Source organism: Ambystoma mexicanum, chromosome 8, assembly GCF_040938575.1.
Source record: "Ambystoma mexicanum isolate Mex_15411 chromosome 8, UKY_AmexF1_1, whole genome shotgun sequence".
Classification (NCBI taxonomy): domain Eukaryota; kingdom Metazoa; phylum Chordata; class Amphibia; order Caudata; family Ambystomatidae; genus Ambystoma; species Ambystoma mexicanum.
Genome location: NC_090929.1, coordinates 943652551 through 943670261, shown reverse-complemented (window position 1 = coordinate 943670261; position 17711 = coordinate 943652551). Strand labels below are relative to the sequence as shown.

Genomic DNA, 17711 nt, shown 5'->3' with positions numbered 1-17711 from the left:
ATCAGGGTTCTTTTATTTCCTTTTTATTATTTAATGTGGAATACTCTTTTAGGATGATCCTGCGCATTCTTTAAAGTTTTTTTTAAATTCTGGTTCTTTGGCACCGTCCCAAGCCAATGCCCTTCAAACTGCAAGAAGTCAGATTAGTTCAAGGAAGCACACAGAAAAGAACAGGAGGGACTCTACCGTTCTCGGCCAACATCTGCAGCACTTCAATGATGATTTCCAGCCTCTCGTGGGTCCCTGCTCTCTTTAACTGCTTCACCAGTTGTTCGGAAACCTGGGTTCTACTCAGAGCCTCCTTAGCAGTTTCTGAAAGGGACAGGGGCGTGGCAGGTAGCAAATGAGACATTAGGCACATTTGAAAAGGTGCAAAAAGCCAAACTGAAATTGTCCATTTCATTATCCATCCAAAAAAGTAACAGTAACCTCACTGATATGATATGACATGTATAACGTGCCTGTTCACAAGTGTTTCTAGGCACGACAAGACAAGGAGGGGGAGACAAAAAAGGAAGGACAAAACAACGATCTTACAAGGCCTTGTGTCATTCAGATCATGCAAGTGCACGGAAGAGAGATTTGATTTATCTGGCAGCCATTTTAAGATCAGGCAGTATGTGTAATCTTTGGAACTGCAATCTTTGCTAATCTTAAAGCAATACCAGAAGAACAAATGACCTCCGTCCCCAAATATCATGATCACATATGTCCTTTATTAACCCCGCTTAAATCTTCTGACAAACCCTAAACACTCACCAACGACGTGCCTTTTCTAAGAACACATTAAACGTGAACTTGATCACATCACAATTGTTTGAAAAGAAAAAAATCAAATCCATTCTTACAGCAGTGATGGATAATCTTTTGTTCTAGCCTTACAAGGTGTTCATGCACTCTCTCTGTCGTTCTTTGGTTCAAGAGTGTATCTGCTAATTCCCAGTGTGTGTAAGTGTGTGTGCAGTAATGAAATCATCTCTGCATACCCCAAGTTGTATATGCATTTAATCTATGTGGTGCCTATCTTTGAACAATTTACTGACATAATGGTTCATATAGCATTCAAAATTGAACACACTAGTGTAACTTGGGTCCGACTAAGGCTATGCACACTGGCAAAATTATCCTTCTAGCCTATTTTTCATAACTCATTTCAGGTGTGTATGCCTTGTAAAATTAATGATGAGAATCACAAAATATCAGCATTGCAACAGAATAGATGTCTGGAAAGCAATTAGAAAATTAGGGAAATAGTATTGTGCTCAATGTTTTCATGATGAAACGGGGCAGAGGAGTTTCCCCAGATCATGACAGTTAGAGTATGATCAATTTCAATGTCTTCCGTAGTTGTTTATGTAAGTAGTATAGTAATTTGAAAACCTCACATATTAACTGTAGGGTGCACTGAGTATAAGGATGGAGCCATTGTGCTGAGAACAGACACATAAAATATACACACGATTTTCAAGTGTCAAATACCAGAATAATCAGACATCAATGCTAATAGCTGCGTGATTAGAAGGGCAGGGGTTGTAAGAACAGTCCATTCAAGATGGTCTACTCTGCTAGAGAAATCCGGTCACAGGGATGAAGTGTCGGTACAGGTGGGTTTTTGGCTACTTCTTGAGAGTCGAAGTCTGACTGGTGTGGGAAGTCCCTTTAATATATGACATTGTGATGTAAGGCAGTTTGGCTTGCCATCTCTCTGGGGCACTCTTTGAATTTTAAAGCAGGTGAGTCTGTTGTTTGCTCTGGCACAACCTGAGATTGTGTGTTTTATGACTAAATAGTCTGGTTTCTCGTGACCTGTGATCAGGCAGACTACCACGTGTACAACAGCTTTCAGGGGGAACAGCATCATGCTCATCGAGCCAATGAGAATGGTATGTCCAATGTGATGCAGGAGAGGCAGACGGCCTGCACCAGGACTCTGAACTTCGATATTTGGGGGGAAGGCTTTGCTCTTTTGGATGAGGGAGAATATTGGAATCACTTGGCTTTGGTTTCTTATCAACATGCTCCTCCAAATGGAGGTTTGTAGTCTTGCAGAAATGAAAAGGTCTGGCACAATCAGATCATGTGCCTTTCTTCAACTAGTACAGGGGCCACCAAGAAAAGTCCATGGTAGCTCACAACCCCAACAGCTATTCCATGCATTGAAATGTATTTTGTGTGAACATCCTATGATTTTGGGCTTTACAGATCAGACTTGGGAACCCCTGAACTTGATTAAATATGAAAATATTGTGAGTGTGCCATTTGTAACTATAAAATATACATTAAGTGTATTCAATTTTTGGTGTTTACTGTTTAAATAGCATTGACACTCTAGTGTGAGATGATTTGAGACAACTCAAAGGTGGAGCAGCCGTCTTGTGGCTTGTAGGAAATGCTGTGCACTCAAACACAGGCAGTAATCAAAAAATGTCACTATTATGTGAAATCCCTTCTCTGCATTTTGGAATATGTCCACAACATTGATAGTGTAGTGGTCATTTTCCCCATTAGGCTCAGTTTACATATAGTGACTGATCCTAAAATGGCTGCCAGATAAGGCAGGCATCCATCTGCTTGGTACTCCCTTTCCACTGCTGACATTATCAGTGTTCCATTATATGGAGGTGAGTGGGTGCCTAGGAGGAAAGGAAATGGAAGTCAGCAGATGTCACTGGAACACACACTATAATACAAGACTCATGGATGTGGTGTGGTACTTTCACACATAGTGTAAGGGCTTGAATTTGCAAATCTTCTCTTCCTAAAGTTAAAATTCCAACAGTTGTAGAACTCAAAAATCAAACAACTGGAAATATAAAATCTCTATTTCTCTTAGTGAGTGCTTTCTGGCTAGAGAGCATTAAAGGTTGTGTGGAGGATTGGTCACAAGCATTGAGTAAATACCACAATGCCATTCAACAATGTCTAATACATTGTCTAATACCTAACATCCAGAGCACAGGAAATAACAGGATGTTGAATTCAATTGAATGAATGGGACAAAAAAAGAGAAAGTGCAACAAAGATTCATCGTCATTTGGTCAAAAGGTACATATATTTGACATGGCCTCTCATCTGGTCATCTGACCATTTGCATTACCTCTCAGCATGAGGCCATACAGCCTTATGAAATTTGACAGTCAGCTCAGCTTAATCTCGTTTGCTAATTAGATTTATTTCTGTTTTAATCAAATAATTAAATTCTCTTATGATGTTGTTTTTCCATGAAGGATGAGGTGTGTATTTCAAGGTTTCACTGAGTTGTTATGACTTTTTGCATCAAACATAACTTTTTTCTTGTTTTCCTTGCCTGCATTCTTTCAGCAATATTATAGAAAAATGTATTTCCATAATATACATATGCTCACCTTGGGATTTCTGTCTGTCAAGCGATGGTGGCATGGCTTGTTAATCATCCAAACAAATGACTTTTCTATGTATTCTCTGGTCTGTAAGTTAATATGAATCTGAGCTGTTGTGATTTACGGTGTACAGTTTTCCCACTAGGTAGGTTAAATGTTGTCTTGATTCTGGCACTATTTCCATTTCACATGCTAGGAAAACGAGTGGGTGGCAGTACTCACCGAGATCGGCAAGGTTGGACAGCGCCACAAGCCCCACGCTCACCAGAGTGTCATTCTCTGGAAAGTCTGTGAAGATCCTGACCAGGGAGTTGATAGCACCTGCTTCTACCAGTTGCTCTTGAAGTTCACCTAAAGTGTTTGATACAAAAGGCTGAGTTCAGTGGGCAACATGGCCAAGGAGAAGCAAAACACAGACAAGCTTGCAACAAAGTGGACACAACAACAACCACATCAGCACATTTGCTTAATAGGCGTGTCAGATACCAGAGGTTAACTACCTGCCCCAGAGATATTCATGTAACCTAAATGTAACAGTTTTGAATCAAACCATGGTAGGCCCACCATTGTATCATTTCAACATTGATAACAATGAGTTCTGCTGAGTTGGGTATTATTACCAGCAAAATCTATCCAATGAAAACAAACAATAAATGTACTGTGCACATTGTTAAAACGCCAAATATTATGCTTTTGAATGATTGTTCATCAGTTTTTCTTATTTTGAATGGTCCCTTATCAAATTCAACTCCTTGTATTTATGGTAAGCCCCTTTGCGAACTGAATGGATCAGAGATGTGGAACAAGGTCAGAGTGCTGCAAGTCTAGGTCTGTCCAAAGTCTTGATCGGACGAATGGTGATCCAATGCTGTATGTCCACTTTCCACTGCATGGAAACCTACATTTCCAAACCACCTTGGCAGCTAGTACTTTTCTGCGCACATGTTGGTAGCCTTGACATAGGGGCCACTGAATCTAAAGTCATTGCATCTAAGCTGGCCCCCAACACGAATATGGTTGGAGGTACACACTATGGGCCATGTGGGGATTACACTGTCGTGTACATAGGCCTACAGCAGTGCTCTGCACACCTTTGCTGCCCAGATGTTTTGAACTATGACTCCTATGATCCTTCACCATTGACTATGCTTTCTAGGGATGATGGGAATTGTAGTCCAGAGCATCTGGAGAGCCAATGTTTGCAGGCACCTGTCCGACAGTTTCCTGTTGAAGGAAGGTGATAGATTTTCTGGGCACCATCTTCACGCCACATTTCCCAGATGAAGAAATTAGTGCCAACAATCCATTTAAGCAATGGCCATTCCATTCACTAGGCATAATGAATTGGGCTTTTTAGAGGCTTTCACACATTTTCAACAAGAACTATAGTACAACCCACTAAGCACTAACAAATGGTGTTACAAAAGAGAGCGAAGCTCAGGCTAGGGGTTTTCCCAGGCCAAGAGAAGGTGCTTAGGTCGAGGAGTCAGGACATATTTTATTCAGCCCTCCTGGGATCGATTGGTGGGATGCTTGGGGTGTGGGAAAGTCCCCCCTTAGCATCTGGAAGTGAGAGGTTCACCACCACAACCCCTCATAGAGCATTTCTCTTGGGGTCTATTGGTGAGACATCATTGGAAATGGTAGTGTTGAGCAGGGAAACAGTAGATGTATACACTGGAATTAAGTTAAGACCTGTATCGTTATTTATGGCAGGAACACGTTATTGGGAAAAATCCCAAGGTAACTGATATGGGGGAACGTGCTCTGCTTTAAAGGGGACCATTGTTAGGTGTTTGGCAATAATTCACTAGGATAGACAGGTCAGCAACATAAACGAGGTTCTAGGGCTGAGCACATGAATGCCCACTTGTCTCAGATGGAGGACCGTAAGATTCATGAGAAGAGGACCATCATGTCCAAAATGGCGACCCACCAGTTACGGATTGGTCATTCAAATATATGAGGACGTTACGTCTAGTAGAGGAAGGAGATTGAGTTGTGAGGGGCCATACAACCCAGAAAGTTGACTTGTTGTTAGAGATTTGGCAGGATTTATTGTAGCACTACAAATATTAGTATTTCTGACCCAGATAATGTAGAAACGTCATATTGCGCAGGAAGGTCATCCTCTGACTCGGTTGCTTGTGCACTTACTGTTTTCATAGCAGATGCGGCCAATGGCTCTTCCAACGTGAAGAAGAAGCCCCTCCTCAGAGCTTTGCAGCAGAGGCACCAAATCCAAGACCAGCCCAGCGTCAATGCATGGCTTGCGCATTTCCTCTGCAGAAAGAGAGCAAGAGAAAGAGGACTGTTAGGGAGAATTCTCAGAAATGTGCTAATTCCCTGCAACTTAGAGCCCCCCACCAAATTTGCTGGATTTTGAGGACTTGATTTTTTTTAACCTGGAGAGAGTGTGACCCTTTGCACCACTCTCTCATGTATTTTAATATGAATTTTACCTCTGTGTTTCATTTGGTTGTGGAATCTGACAAACGCCATAGGCATCATCTTTTACATTGTGTCACACAGCACCTTCAGTGCAGTGGAACAAGGAAGTCTTTCAGACTTCCCCAAGGTTTAAATACCTTCTCTAGGCTAAACTACTGTTTCCCAGAGCAGTAAAGTGAAATTGACTTTACTTACCAATGTAACTTTCTAGACCCAGCACACCCAATCTTACAATAGAGTGCTGGAGGGGTTACTTAGTATCCTATGTGTCTAGATCCTCATGTAACATGTTTTATGTTACCCTTTCCTCACTGAATGGCTGGTGGCAGTGGTTTCATTGGAACTACGATGGTTTGCAGTTACCGCGGGCTGCATTCGCAGCTTCGGTAAAGAAACCGCGGGGAATCTTTTTCAAAATGGCACATGAGCCATCTTTGACATAATGGCCCTGTTCTTCTTTTTCACCATCTCTTTGTGGAAAGGTCCTTCTAGAGATTTTCTCTGCGCGCCAAACAAGGTTTGGTCTTTGTGTTCATTTCGCCTTTGGCGGGATTCAGAAGTGAAGCCCGCCTCTTGCTCCAGTGTGTCTGGGGTAGGCAGGAAGTGAGGGAGGTGCCGAAACTCCCTGTGCTTAGTCTCCTAAGAGACCCAAGTGCACTATGTGGTGATTGGCTGGCTGACTGTCCGGCAAGGACAGCCACCCTGCTGGGTGAGTGACAGCTAGGCCAGAGTGAATGGGAGAGAACTGAATAAAAGGTGAGTCTTTTGGCTTGGAAGGCAGAGTCGCCCACTGGACTAAGGTACCAAAGAGGAACTTGAAGAGGACGCCTGCTGCAACACCTGGACCGTTGGTTTGCCTGGTGAAGCCCTGCTGCAGTGCCGAAACGCCAAGTTTGCATCGACAGAGAAGCCCCTGCCAGGACGACTTCTCCCTTTGAGTTGGTGGGACCAATTAACTCCAAAGTAAGCCACCTGGATATCCATCTCGGAGCTGGTTGAATTTCCACAGAGTTGCTGCTGGAAACCGTATAGCCAGGGAGAGGAACACCAGATTGTGTGTGTTGCTTTTAAGCTGGCCTAGAGCTTTTGGAAGATCCTCCAGACTCCCAAGAAGCAGGACTGACCAAGCCTGAGACCCCTCAACAGAGTTCAGGACCCCAGAAGCAAGGAAAGTCCACCTCAACAGACAGGAACCGCAGTGTTGTTATTTGCGGTAGACACGAAGTGCTGAAATGTGAAACAGCCACTGAAAGTGAAGTTTGCCGGTTGCTCGTTTTGACCATCCCAGTGCATTGCAGGAGTCCTGCGACGTCCTCCTTCTTGTCCCCACGACTGAGGCCCAGGAACAGTGAGATCTGAAGAGCTGCACAGGAACAGACGTCATCAGCTGCATCTTTTCTTCATTGCTAAGGCACTGTAAAACAAGTCTAAGAGAACTTACCACTTGCTGTAGAAGTGCTTGTAACTTCCACAACTCACAATTTTAATCAGCTTGTGGCCCAACATTTCATTCTTCTTTTCATCAAAGACTCCTAAGAACTTGTGCAAAGACTTTTCTATTTACTTACCAGAAGTGTTTCATCCTATACAAGACTTCTGCCTATTGACTATGGCTTAGCTTATTGAATTGTATGACCCTTCCAAGAAGATCTAAAAGTGTTTGCCCTGCTTAAGAAATGTGTGATCGCTTGTGTTCTAATAATCTTTGCCTTTTACCAACTTTGAAGAGTGTTCTGAATGCCAACAGTAAGATAATAATGTCTCCAGCACCCAAGTTACTGAAGTCACCTGTGGGTGTAGGTTGTGTCTGTGGGCCACCCCAAAAGGGTCTTTTCTGATTCAGAAACTCAGAGTGTACAGTATTGAAGTGTATTTGTGTGTTACTATTATATTGCTCCCTTCTGAAGAAGGCTTTATAACTGACTGGTAAATAAATGAATAATTGTTTATGCAAGAAAGAGAGTTTATTTGAATACCTGTAACTGTGAATCTTTGTATAATTCCACAACAGCTCACATTTCCCCTCTTGAGATAGGCCTGGCTGCTCAACACGCTACCAAAACTGTGTAGTACAAGCTGATACCAAAGGTTGGGTTGCCTACACCTGAAGTCAGAGTTGTGTGTAGTGGTCCCAGAGGGTACTGCATGCAAACTTTGCCTAACAAGGACCAGGAGTAAAGAAGAGCGAGGAAGAATGAGAGAGAGTACGTGAAAGTAAGAAAGAAAGAAAGAAAGAGAGGCATCGGTAGAAAGACGATGACGGAGAGCAAGGAAAGAGGAGGGGCAGTCAAATGGACAAGCCAGGAAAGAGAACGAGACAAAGGGAAAACACAGCGATATAAAAGAGAAAAAGAGAGGGTTGAAAAGGGAGTGAAAAATATAAGTAGAGAAAGGAATAACAGATTAGAGTGTGGAAAGAATGAGAAGAAGTGACATATAGGAAGAACGATTATAAGACTCAGTTAGTGCAAAGCAAGGCATTTGCTTTCCAGAGGGTCACATGGCGACAGACAAAGTAATTAATACCTAACTTCCGCAAAAGCTCACAAAAGTTTATGTTATTTTCCTCATAAGGAAATAGAGTAGCTAAAAAAATAATAATTAATCCTTGAATTCAGAAGATGCGACAATCTAAAACTAGCCTTGACCTTAGCTTCTTCATCTCGTTTTACAAGCTTCCCAGAAGGACGTCTCGGCAAGCTCATACATTTTAAAACGTGGGCAACCAGTGGTCGAAGTGTACGAAAAGAAGTAGTGTAACTATGTTTCCTGCTGGCCTGCACCCACTCCCCACAAAACCCATTGCTACGACCCCTCCCACACGTAATACGCCCCCCCCAAACACGTGCACCTGCTGTTTAAGGGAACGTTCAGTGCAGTACACTGAAAGTGAAGGTTTCAACCTCTTCCTACACTTTAATTTTAAAATGAAACCATTCCGGAATGGTTTCTTTTTCAAATAAAAGTCTAAGAGCTGTAAAAGGTCATTAGAAAAAAGTAGAGGAGCACCGCTCCCGACCGCTCCAGCTCACTTCGACCACTGTGGGCAACACTGTGTAACACAGTGCCAGCCTAGAAACATGTGCCACAATAAAACATAACATATTGAGAGTCTTTCTGTTGCTATTTGAGTCCATGGTGGATTATTGATGTGTACAGATCAATCATAATTACAGGGCAAGTCATTATGTAACCGCAAAGAAAAAAAAAGACAAACCTGCCAAAAAAGCGTGGAAATAAATGGATAAAGCTAGAACTGAAGGATGTGTAAAATGACGAAAATATAAGCATTCAAGAAAATAGAAAAAAAAAGCGAAAAGCGCAATGCCAGCAAAGACCACAAGAGGGAAACATTTTCCACAATATTACATGTAAGAAGAAAACGAGAAGGAATTATAAAAGAAACATTTTAAACAAAGAACAGGCAAAAACAAAGCCAACAGTTTGGGCTTTAGTGTAGACATTGGATAGGCATTTGCAAATCACTGCATAACGGTACTACCTGGGCACTTGATGGCAACATCTGGAAAATGGTGTGTGTATTTGGGCATTTGTCAGTACTTGGAAACAGCATAGCTAATATAAATACGCGCCGAAACTGTTTGCTTTTTTTTTTTTAACAGGACGACAGTGCAAGGACATGCATTCTGCTTATAAATCGACTGTCTGAATGCACACTTGGTTAAGAGTTATTTATTACATCAGGCACGTCCTCCACTGCGGATATAAGTGTGCAGTCTGCAGTGGGACAACAGTGTATTATTTGCTTTAACCACGTATTGTGGAAAACGCGCCTGTTGGAGTTGGAACGGAGCTCGGTTCTCCTTTATCTTTCCCTGACAGTCTGGCAGCTCGGCTATCACCAAAGCGTCCTGGTTGCAGCACAAAACCCAGAACGCGGCATGCCAGAGCACACGTCCTCAAGTGCGGGCAGAAGCCTGCACTCTGCAGACCCACGAGGGCTAGGAGCAACGCTAGCACTGTTCACTATTGGATAGTGTACAGCCTGAGCCCATTTTTTTTTTTTTATTTGTACCCACGTGGACTCATACCCCTTCTGCAGAAGAAAAGATTTGGGCTGACATTAGACAGCAATCTTTTGTTTTTAAGACTTACCTAATATAACAGGCTGGTTTCCACATAGCCCAACATGTGTGCATTAAGGTTCCATGTAATAATGTCGCCACAAAAATCTCGCCTGCAAAAATATCGCCGAAAAATGGCCGTTTTTTTTTTGCCCCTGTCCCCATATATATGGTCACCCATATAATATCGCTGCAACCTTTTCCCAGCGATATTATTTACGGCGACCATATATATGGGGATAATATTACCTGATACCGTGCATTAAGGAGTTCATCTAAACCCTTGGACAAAACCATTGCCAAAGAAATGTTTGAAATGGCATGCAACTTACGATTGCCTCTATCGCCATGTGCAGGAGCGAGTGGTGAAAATACCTCCTTGGGTCTGCAAGATAAACCGTCTATTCAAAAAACAGAGGCAAAGATTTCAGCGTACTTTGCCCCCGCTGCTAAAGGCAAAGCTGTTATTCCAGGGGCCGAACCAGCAAACGAAAAAAAGCCAACTGTGACATTGCCCTTGATCATTACGGATGAAGAAATGCCGGGCGCAGAAGAAATTTGAAGGGAAGCTTCTGTGCAATGGGAGAAAAATTCACCTACAATATTCTCAGAGGTTAGTGCTGGAGATGATAGTTAATCAATTGCATCTTATACCTCTACGTCGCGGCGTGGGCAGTTTAAACAACCACTGCCTCCTGAGCAAACCTTTAGTGCGAACCTTTGGTTGCCTTAAATTATGCACTGTCCACTTTTGTTTCGCTTTATGATAGTATTAAATTAGAAACTAGGATGCACACTTTCTTACTGAATTCTATCTTGCGCAAATTGGAAAATGCCTCTAAGGAGGCGGACTCAAGAGCTATGCTGCACCTAGATCAAAACTCCTCTAGATCTGGGCTTTCACAAGCCGTTCTTTTACTGCAAAGTGCTGCTAGTCAAGAACAAAGAAGGGGACATGGAATTAGGTACAATTCCTCCCCACGGAATACTCAAGAAGAAACTATAAATATTACAGGGAACACGGATAATAATGGTGCAACTCTTACAACTAATATAAAGCCCCAGGAAACACAAGAAAAAGAATGGGCTTTAATAGGCCGGAAAGCCTCACAGAATAGAAAGCACATTACTACTCTGCCGGTGAAGAAATAAAAAAATGTTAGGGCAAAAAGTGCCAACAAGAGATCCTCGCAAAAGTTTCTTCGGAATCTCACTATTCACGAGGCTCTCAGTCATGCCAGCAGAAAGACCTTAAATCCTAAAGTGACCCTCTATGGACATGAAGTTCGCATTATGATAGATCATTTTTCTGAAGATGATTTCCCTACTGAAAGGGAAGCGGTCCTCTATAGTCCACAATCTTTGAGCGGTGGGCTTAACATTATTGCTCCGGACAAACAGACACTAACTAAACCAATGTCCAGGCTGTCAGAGGTGATGGATAAGGATTGCATCGCAATAGGGCAACAAGCTTCCAAAATATTTGTCACTTTGGCGCTACAAACTGATCAGCTGAACCTCCCAGTGGAACATGGAGTAATACCCATATTAAGGGGAATAGATAGCCCCAGGATGGTTCTGGGCAGGAGGTAGTGGATAATGGCTGCATTGCTATAGGGCAACAGGTCTCAAGAGAAATTGTTGCTCTGGAGATACACTCAACCAGTCAAGTCTCCTAGTGAAACCGGAAGCTACACCTGTGTTAAGGGGGACAGATAATCCTAGGACAAATGTTTCTGGGATTTTTAGCTTAGTTAACGATTCCCAAAAATGTTTCCACAGCGATGAAAACTGAGCAGTTTTGTCCTTTGACCAAATTGGGTCTTTCATAAGGGTTGGGCACTTTTGTGAAAGGGTTTGAGGCACCTAGTTAATCCAATCCCAAGGCAGTAGCAGCTATGGTGGTGCAAACAGACCCTGTGATTGATCTAGTGGATAACTCTAATGGTGACCATAAACCATCATGCTCCAAATGGTTTGGCCAGGAAGATACTAGTCATGAGCAGATGTACTGACCATTAGTTAGGTGTGACCTCCTAAATAAATGGAGTTCCCAGCCTAAATATAGTCGGAACCCCAGGGTTTATATGCAGTCCAGAAATGGTGAATCCACAGCCTATAGTGCAGGGGTCTTGCAGAGCATGTGTCGCCCCATTCGAGTCTGTCGGCGGGTTGGTCCACGGGGGGGGGGGGGTGCGTCCCTCTGGTCCAAGGGCCAAAGTCTGGTGCTCAACGGGGCCCAAGTGAGTGTCCAAGAACCCAGGAAGAAGTGGATGCGTTAATGGAGTCAGGGGTGCCTTGAATTCATTGTTGGCAGTTGCTCCGGTCTAGTACTGGCCACGTCCAGCTCAATGGGGGAGGGCTCACATTGCCAGATATTACGCAGGTCTATTCGTGCTGAGCCAGTTCCTCCATTTGCCCTGTGGCCCCCCAGTTCCCCAGTACTGCGGCTTTGTTCTCGGATTCCAGTCTTCCTCACCTGCCACGGTCCCACACCCACTTGCCTCCCTGCACATACCGCTAGTGAATGCTGCGTGCTTGAAATGGCCGCCAGGCCTGGGTGCGCCAATGATCAGCCTTGCTGCAGAGTCACTGTCCTAAGGGCGGCGCGCCACCACCCTGGCCCCGGGACTCCCCCTTACTTGCCTATTACTGCTCGGGCTGCTCCGGTGTTCGCCGGTGCCCTCAGCACTTGTCCTCCCTGGAGGTCCTCTCGCTCTCTGTCCGGAGGATAGGGGAGGGCAGATGCCTTCCGTGTGGTGTCTCCGTAGCGATAGGGAGGGCTGTGTCAGTCCGGGCCTGCCGTGCTGGGACCCACTATAGGTGACAGGCTATCACTGTTCAGCCGTCCATACACGGCCTGGGCTGCGCCTCACAATAGTCAAAGGCCGAGGCGTCTTCGCAGCAGCCAGAGCCGGTCGATGAAGTCAGGAGGTGGCGGTCCTCACGCTAGCTTCGTAACAGGGCACCAGTCGGCAACGCTGTGTTTTCCGGGGAGCCTCCGTCCTCTTTCACAGCGGCCTGCAGGGCTCCTTCACGCTGTGGATGTCTTGGGCTCCCTACAGCGCTGCGCCGCCGCGGACATCCAGACAGTGATTCTGGTGTGAAACCGCACCAGTTTTCCCCAAGACTTCGAGGAGATGGTGCCAGTACTCTTCGCCCTTCGGCAGATCACGTCTCTTCTAGGTTTATTTACATATACAGCAGGATATTGGCAGGATTGTGGGCAGCCCAGACGGAGCAGTGAAAGGCTACGACTGCATCCGTTGGCTGCACAACAGCGCCCCCCTGCCAACAGTGTCTTGAAAGGCACTGGGAAAAATACCCTTTCAATTTCGGGTGATGGTAAACAACACAATAATAAAAAACCTATTGGGAAAAGGAGTAACAACCACAATGGGACTTCTGCCTCGCAGCTACAATCATGCACTCGCAAATGACTTGCGGAGAGTCTTTTTAAAACTGAAACCTGCCTTTTGTTGAATAGATCAAACATTCTGGAACTATTTACAGAAATCCCTAATTTAGTCTTATTTCAACTAAAGACATTCATAGGGTTGAGTTTCTGGACAGTGAATGTACAGCTAGTCATTCTTCATATTAGTTCCAATCTAGTAGCTGCTACAATTCTGAGAGAGGTACAGCTCTTTAAGCAATTCGGAATTGACATCATGGAATGGAAATGAAAATTAGGCCTGATGCGTTGGAGCATAAAATGGCAGGAGCTATTCATTTGGACGCAGCAAAAGAAATTACTGTATCAGTGAAAGATCACATGTAAGGGAGGTTCAACTGATTAAGGAAGTGAATGGCGCATATAAAAAATGTCTTGAGTGGTCATGGTTGGCTGGAGCCCTGCAAGATAACAACAAGAGGTCACTGTGTTGCCCAGAAAGGCTCTAGCATCAAAGTATGACCGTGATGTCATTTCCTGGAATTCCAGGGGCCACATGAACTTGACCTCAAGCCTGGGAGTGGCCAGAAATTCGCATACATTTGATGTCATCTGTATCCAAGAATCATGGCTTATGGAACGACCTGACTGGATGGATATATATATATATATCTTGTTTTAAGGCCACCTGAAAAGGCATAGGGGACAGCCAGTGAGGGGCTGGTCGCCATGGTTAAAGTTGGAGAATGTTTAACTGCCACTAAAGAGTATGTAAAATGAATACATTTACTGTTGAAAGCTTCAAGGGTTACAGTGAGGCGATATGCCCCGAGGTGGGGTGCCCACAGGGTGGTCCCAGCCACCGAGGGGCACATCGCAATTGGCACCCATTTAGCATGCTAGGCGGGTGCTAATTTTTTCTTCTTTTTTTATTTAAAGTATTTTCTTTCTGTGAAGTTTTGGGGCTATAGAGATCCCTCCTGAGAATGGTTTGGAAGCTTTTAGAAGTGGGAGCAATCCCAAGGACCCCGGCCCAAGCAGCTTATCAAACAAGCTGTTTAAAGAAGATTCCATCACTTGGTCAATGGTATTGTATCTGCTATTTGTGGATATCAAGCGGATGGGCCACCTCCCTGCCGCTTGCAATACAGCCTATATTATCCCGGTCTATAAAAAGGGTCTTAGGTCAGATCCCAAGAATTATCGACCTGTTACTATACTCGACGCAGATAGTAATATATATGCTTCTCTACTTCTAATGCACTCCGAAGCAGATCGATTGAAACCCACACAATCGGGATTTAGGAAACACCAAGGCACATATTTAAACAGATTTGCCTTCAAGTGTTGTCAAGAACAAGTATGATTTAGTAACATTGAATTAATCTACGTGGCTGCGGTAGATTTATCATCTGCCTTTGACCTTGTTTCCGGCAACCACTTATGGCAGACTCTTCATAAATGGGGCATAAATGGGCATACCTGAGGGTCTTCTTAAAATGATTATGCCTATTCAAGAAATTCTAAAGTTCAAGTCTGGCTTAACCAAGAAGACAAATTAACAAGAAAGATCTCTACATGTAACGTTTTGAGACAGGGATGTTGGCCCTCTGTCTCTTTAGCCATCTGGTTGGCATGATTTTATCCTTCTAGAATGCACACCAGTAGGCCTAACGTGTCTATTACGTTTTTTTGCGCATTATGCTTCTGTCAACTTGTTATAAATGAATGCAGCTAAAATTAACGTCATGCCACTAACATCCACTAAAAGAATTGGAAATCAGATGGCAGTAAACACCAGACAGTTGACAACCTATTTACCTGGGCTTCCCAATTATTGATATGCCAGGGAAAATGCACATCAGGGCATACTTACGACATAAAGCGGAAGCATTAGCCAATCAGATGAAATACCTCAAATATAAATACTGCACATTGTTATATATCCCATTAGTTAAGTATTATGTTACGTTCTGTTAGGGTGTTCCAGACCACATGTGGATCTGGTACACGGTTACAGTTGGAAGGAAGCTTGGCAGAGGTGCCTGCCGCTCTCTACGCTCTCTCTTAATAGATATTCTTCCTACTTACTTTGCATGTCGTGTGATTGCTGCAATGTCATCATTGGTGACAAGGTGGTGAAAGTCCGCACAAGGGGGCAGAGGGGAGCGTGGAGGCACCTCCATACAATGGCAGGCACCAAAAGAGGCTGAGGAAGCAACCGTCACCCGAACCCAGGTGAGAGGGGGTGCCGCGGCAGCACCTGGACGAGGGCAGAGAAGCAGCGCTTGCAGAAGGTCGAAGGACCAAGGCCCGGGGAAGCAGCGGCCAGTGCCAAACACCAAAGCAAGCAAGTGAGGGACAATGCGAGACGTAACGCTCACGAGCAACCTCCCTCCATTAGCCAGCATTCTTAAAGTGTTGTCCGGACAATGCGGATGGGCTGTGGGTGACACAAGAAAAATAAAAGGTGTTTTTTAATAGAGTGCTTACAAGACGACACTGTGCAGCGTTCTAGAGGAAGGAAAGGGGAACGCTGAGACAAGGAAAACTTAACTATGGCTACAGCAGTTATACCACCTCCACCCCCATTTCTAGCTAAACCACCAATAAGATGGAAGAGGTGGAAGAAAATGTTCGAAACATACACTGTGGCCATGGGTGGAGATAAGTTACACGCCTCCTCAAACAAGCCTTATTACTGCATAATTTGGGCCAGCTGGGCCACAGTGTATTTGATGGCCTTCCAGAACCGCAGGGTGAAGGAACAGGGGACCTAGATGAATTTACCATAGCTGTGAAGAAAACTGAGCAAAATTTTGAGCCAAAGACAAATGGAACTTTCGAGAGACACAAGCTCTTTCAAAGAATACAAGACGCAATGGAACCAGTGGAAGGCTATGTGGCTCTACTGAGGACATTGAGCCATACCTGTGAGTTTGGTGCATCTACAAATTCCCTGATCTGAGATCAACTGGTGAGGTGCATCAACAATCCCAGGGTGTTGATGGCAAAGACATGACACTAGAACAAGAAGTAGAGCTCACCAGAAGTATTAAGAAGATGACACAGTACATGAAGGAGATAAAGATAGAAAAGCACAGCCAGGAAGTGTGTGCAGTGAATCAAAGGAGAGCCACTGGGACAAGAAAGGAATACAAATGCTTCAGGTTTGGGAAGCCAAGACATGTAGCAGCCAGTGTATTTTGTCTGGCGAAGAATGCAGAGTGTATCAGGTGCAAACGTAGGGGTCACTTTGCACACATGTGTAAGGAGAGCACCATCAATGCTGTGGAGTAAAGACCAACCTGCTATGAACAAGAAGTTATGCCGACTCCTCAGGTGGGGAAAGTAAGCCTCGGCACACATTTGAAATCTCTGCAGTGTCTGGAGGTATGGGACGTCCCGTGGACACTTTTCACATTGATGGTTCAAGGCTATCAATCAAGGTAGACAGTGCTTCTGTATGGACTTTTTTTTATTGAAGGACACATTCATGGGAACGTTGTTAAGAGAATTTCAAGAATTAGCACCGCCTCACATCCAACCGTGTGGCTATGGTGAGACAGAATCGAGCTGGTAGGGATGTTTCAAGGACTCATTGGCTATAAAAGCAGGGAATGTATGGAGAACATCCTGTTGGCAAAGAAAGTATCATCTTTGTTGGGATGGGAGGAACAAAGCAACCTAGGGGTTCGACTTCTGGCAACTGCATCTATCCCGGTGACGATAGCAGAAGTGGACCATAAATGGGCCTCAGAATTCCCAATGGTGATCACAGAGATTTTGTGGAAGCTAAAAGATTTCAAACACTGTATCAAGATGAAGACAAAAGCACAGCCAGTGGTGCATAAGGTGCCTCCAGTTCCGCACCACATGAAGGAGCAGCTGCATGGGGAACTCGATGGACTCTTGCAGAGAGGGGTGATAGAACTTTTGCATGGCACGGAGTGGCTATCTCCGGTGGTCCTAGTAGCAAAGAGCAACAGGAATATCCATTTATGTGTTGATTTGAGAGAAATGAATAAGAACATTTTAGTGGAGAGACACCATTTGCCAGTCATATCAGAGGGTTTGGCTGTGTTGGGAGAATCAAGTTGGTTTACGGTCATGGATTTGTCTGCTGCTTACCACAAAGTACCTTTGTCACAAGAATTTCAAGATGTCACAGCGTTCATCACACCGTAAGGAACAATCAAGTACCTTAGGATGCCCTTTTGCTTGACATCAGCTGCGGCTGTTTTTCAGCATTTTATGGAGAAGGTTTTGTAGGGTGTTAGTAATGTGATTGTGTTTCAGGATGACATTCTCATTCTTGCTAATTGTGTTGAACAACATGACAAGAGGCCTCATTCCAAGGTTGGTGCTAGTCATGGCGCTATTAGCCCTATTAGCGCCATGACTAGCACCAATACCGGTACC

The 17711-nt window shown here is 44.2% G+C and overlaps 1 protein-coding gene across 1 annotated transcript in view; it reads right to left on the bottom strand.

Moving 5' to 3' along the window:
* Positions 1–17711, bottom strand: part of LOC138472584 (rap1 GTPase-GDP dissociation stimulator 1-like) — a 674436-nt gene that overhangs the window by 332054 nt on the left and 324671 nt on the right. The window contains exons 4-6 of the mRNA XM_069610828.1: positions 5517–5642; positions 3582–3710; positions 187–312 (exon numbers count right to left, since the gene is read on the bottom strand). Coding sequence (XP_069466929.1) covers positions 187–312; positions 3582–3710; positions 5517–5642 — 381 coding nt within the window. The remainder of the gene's footprint in view (positions 1–186; positions 313–3581; positions 3711–5516; positions 5643–17711) is intronic.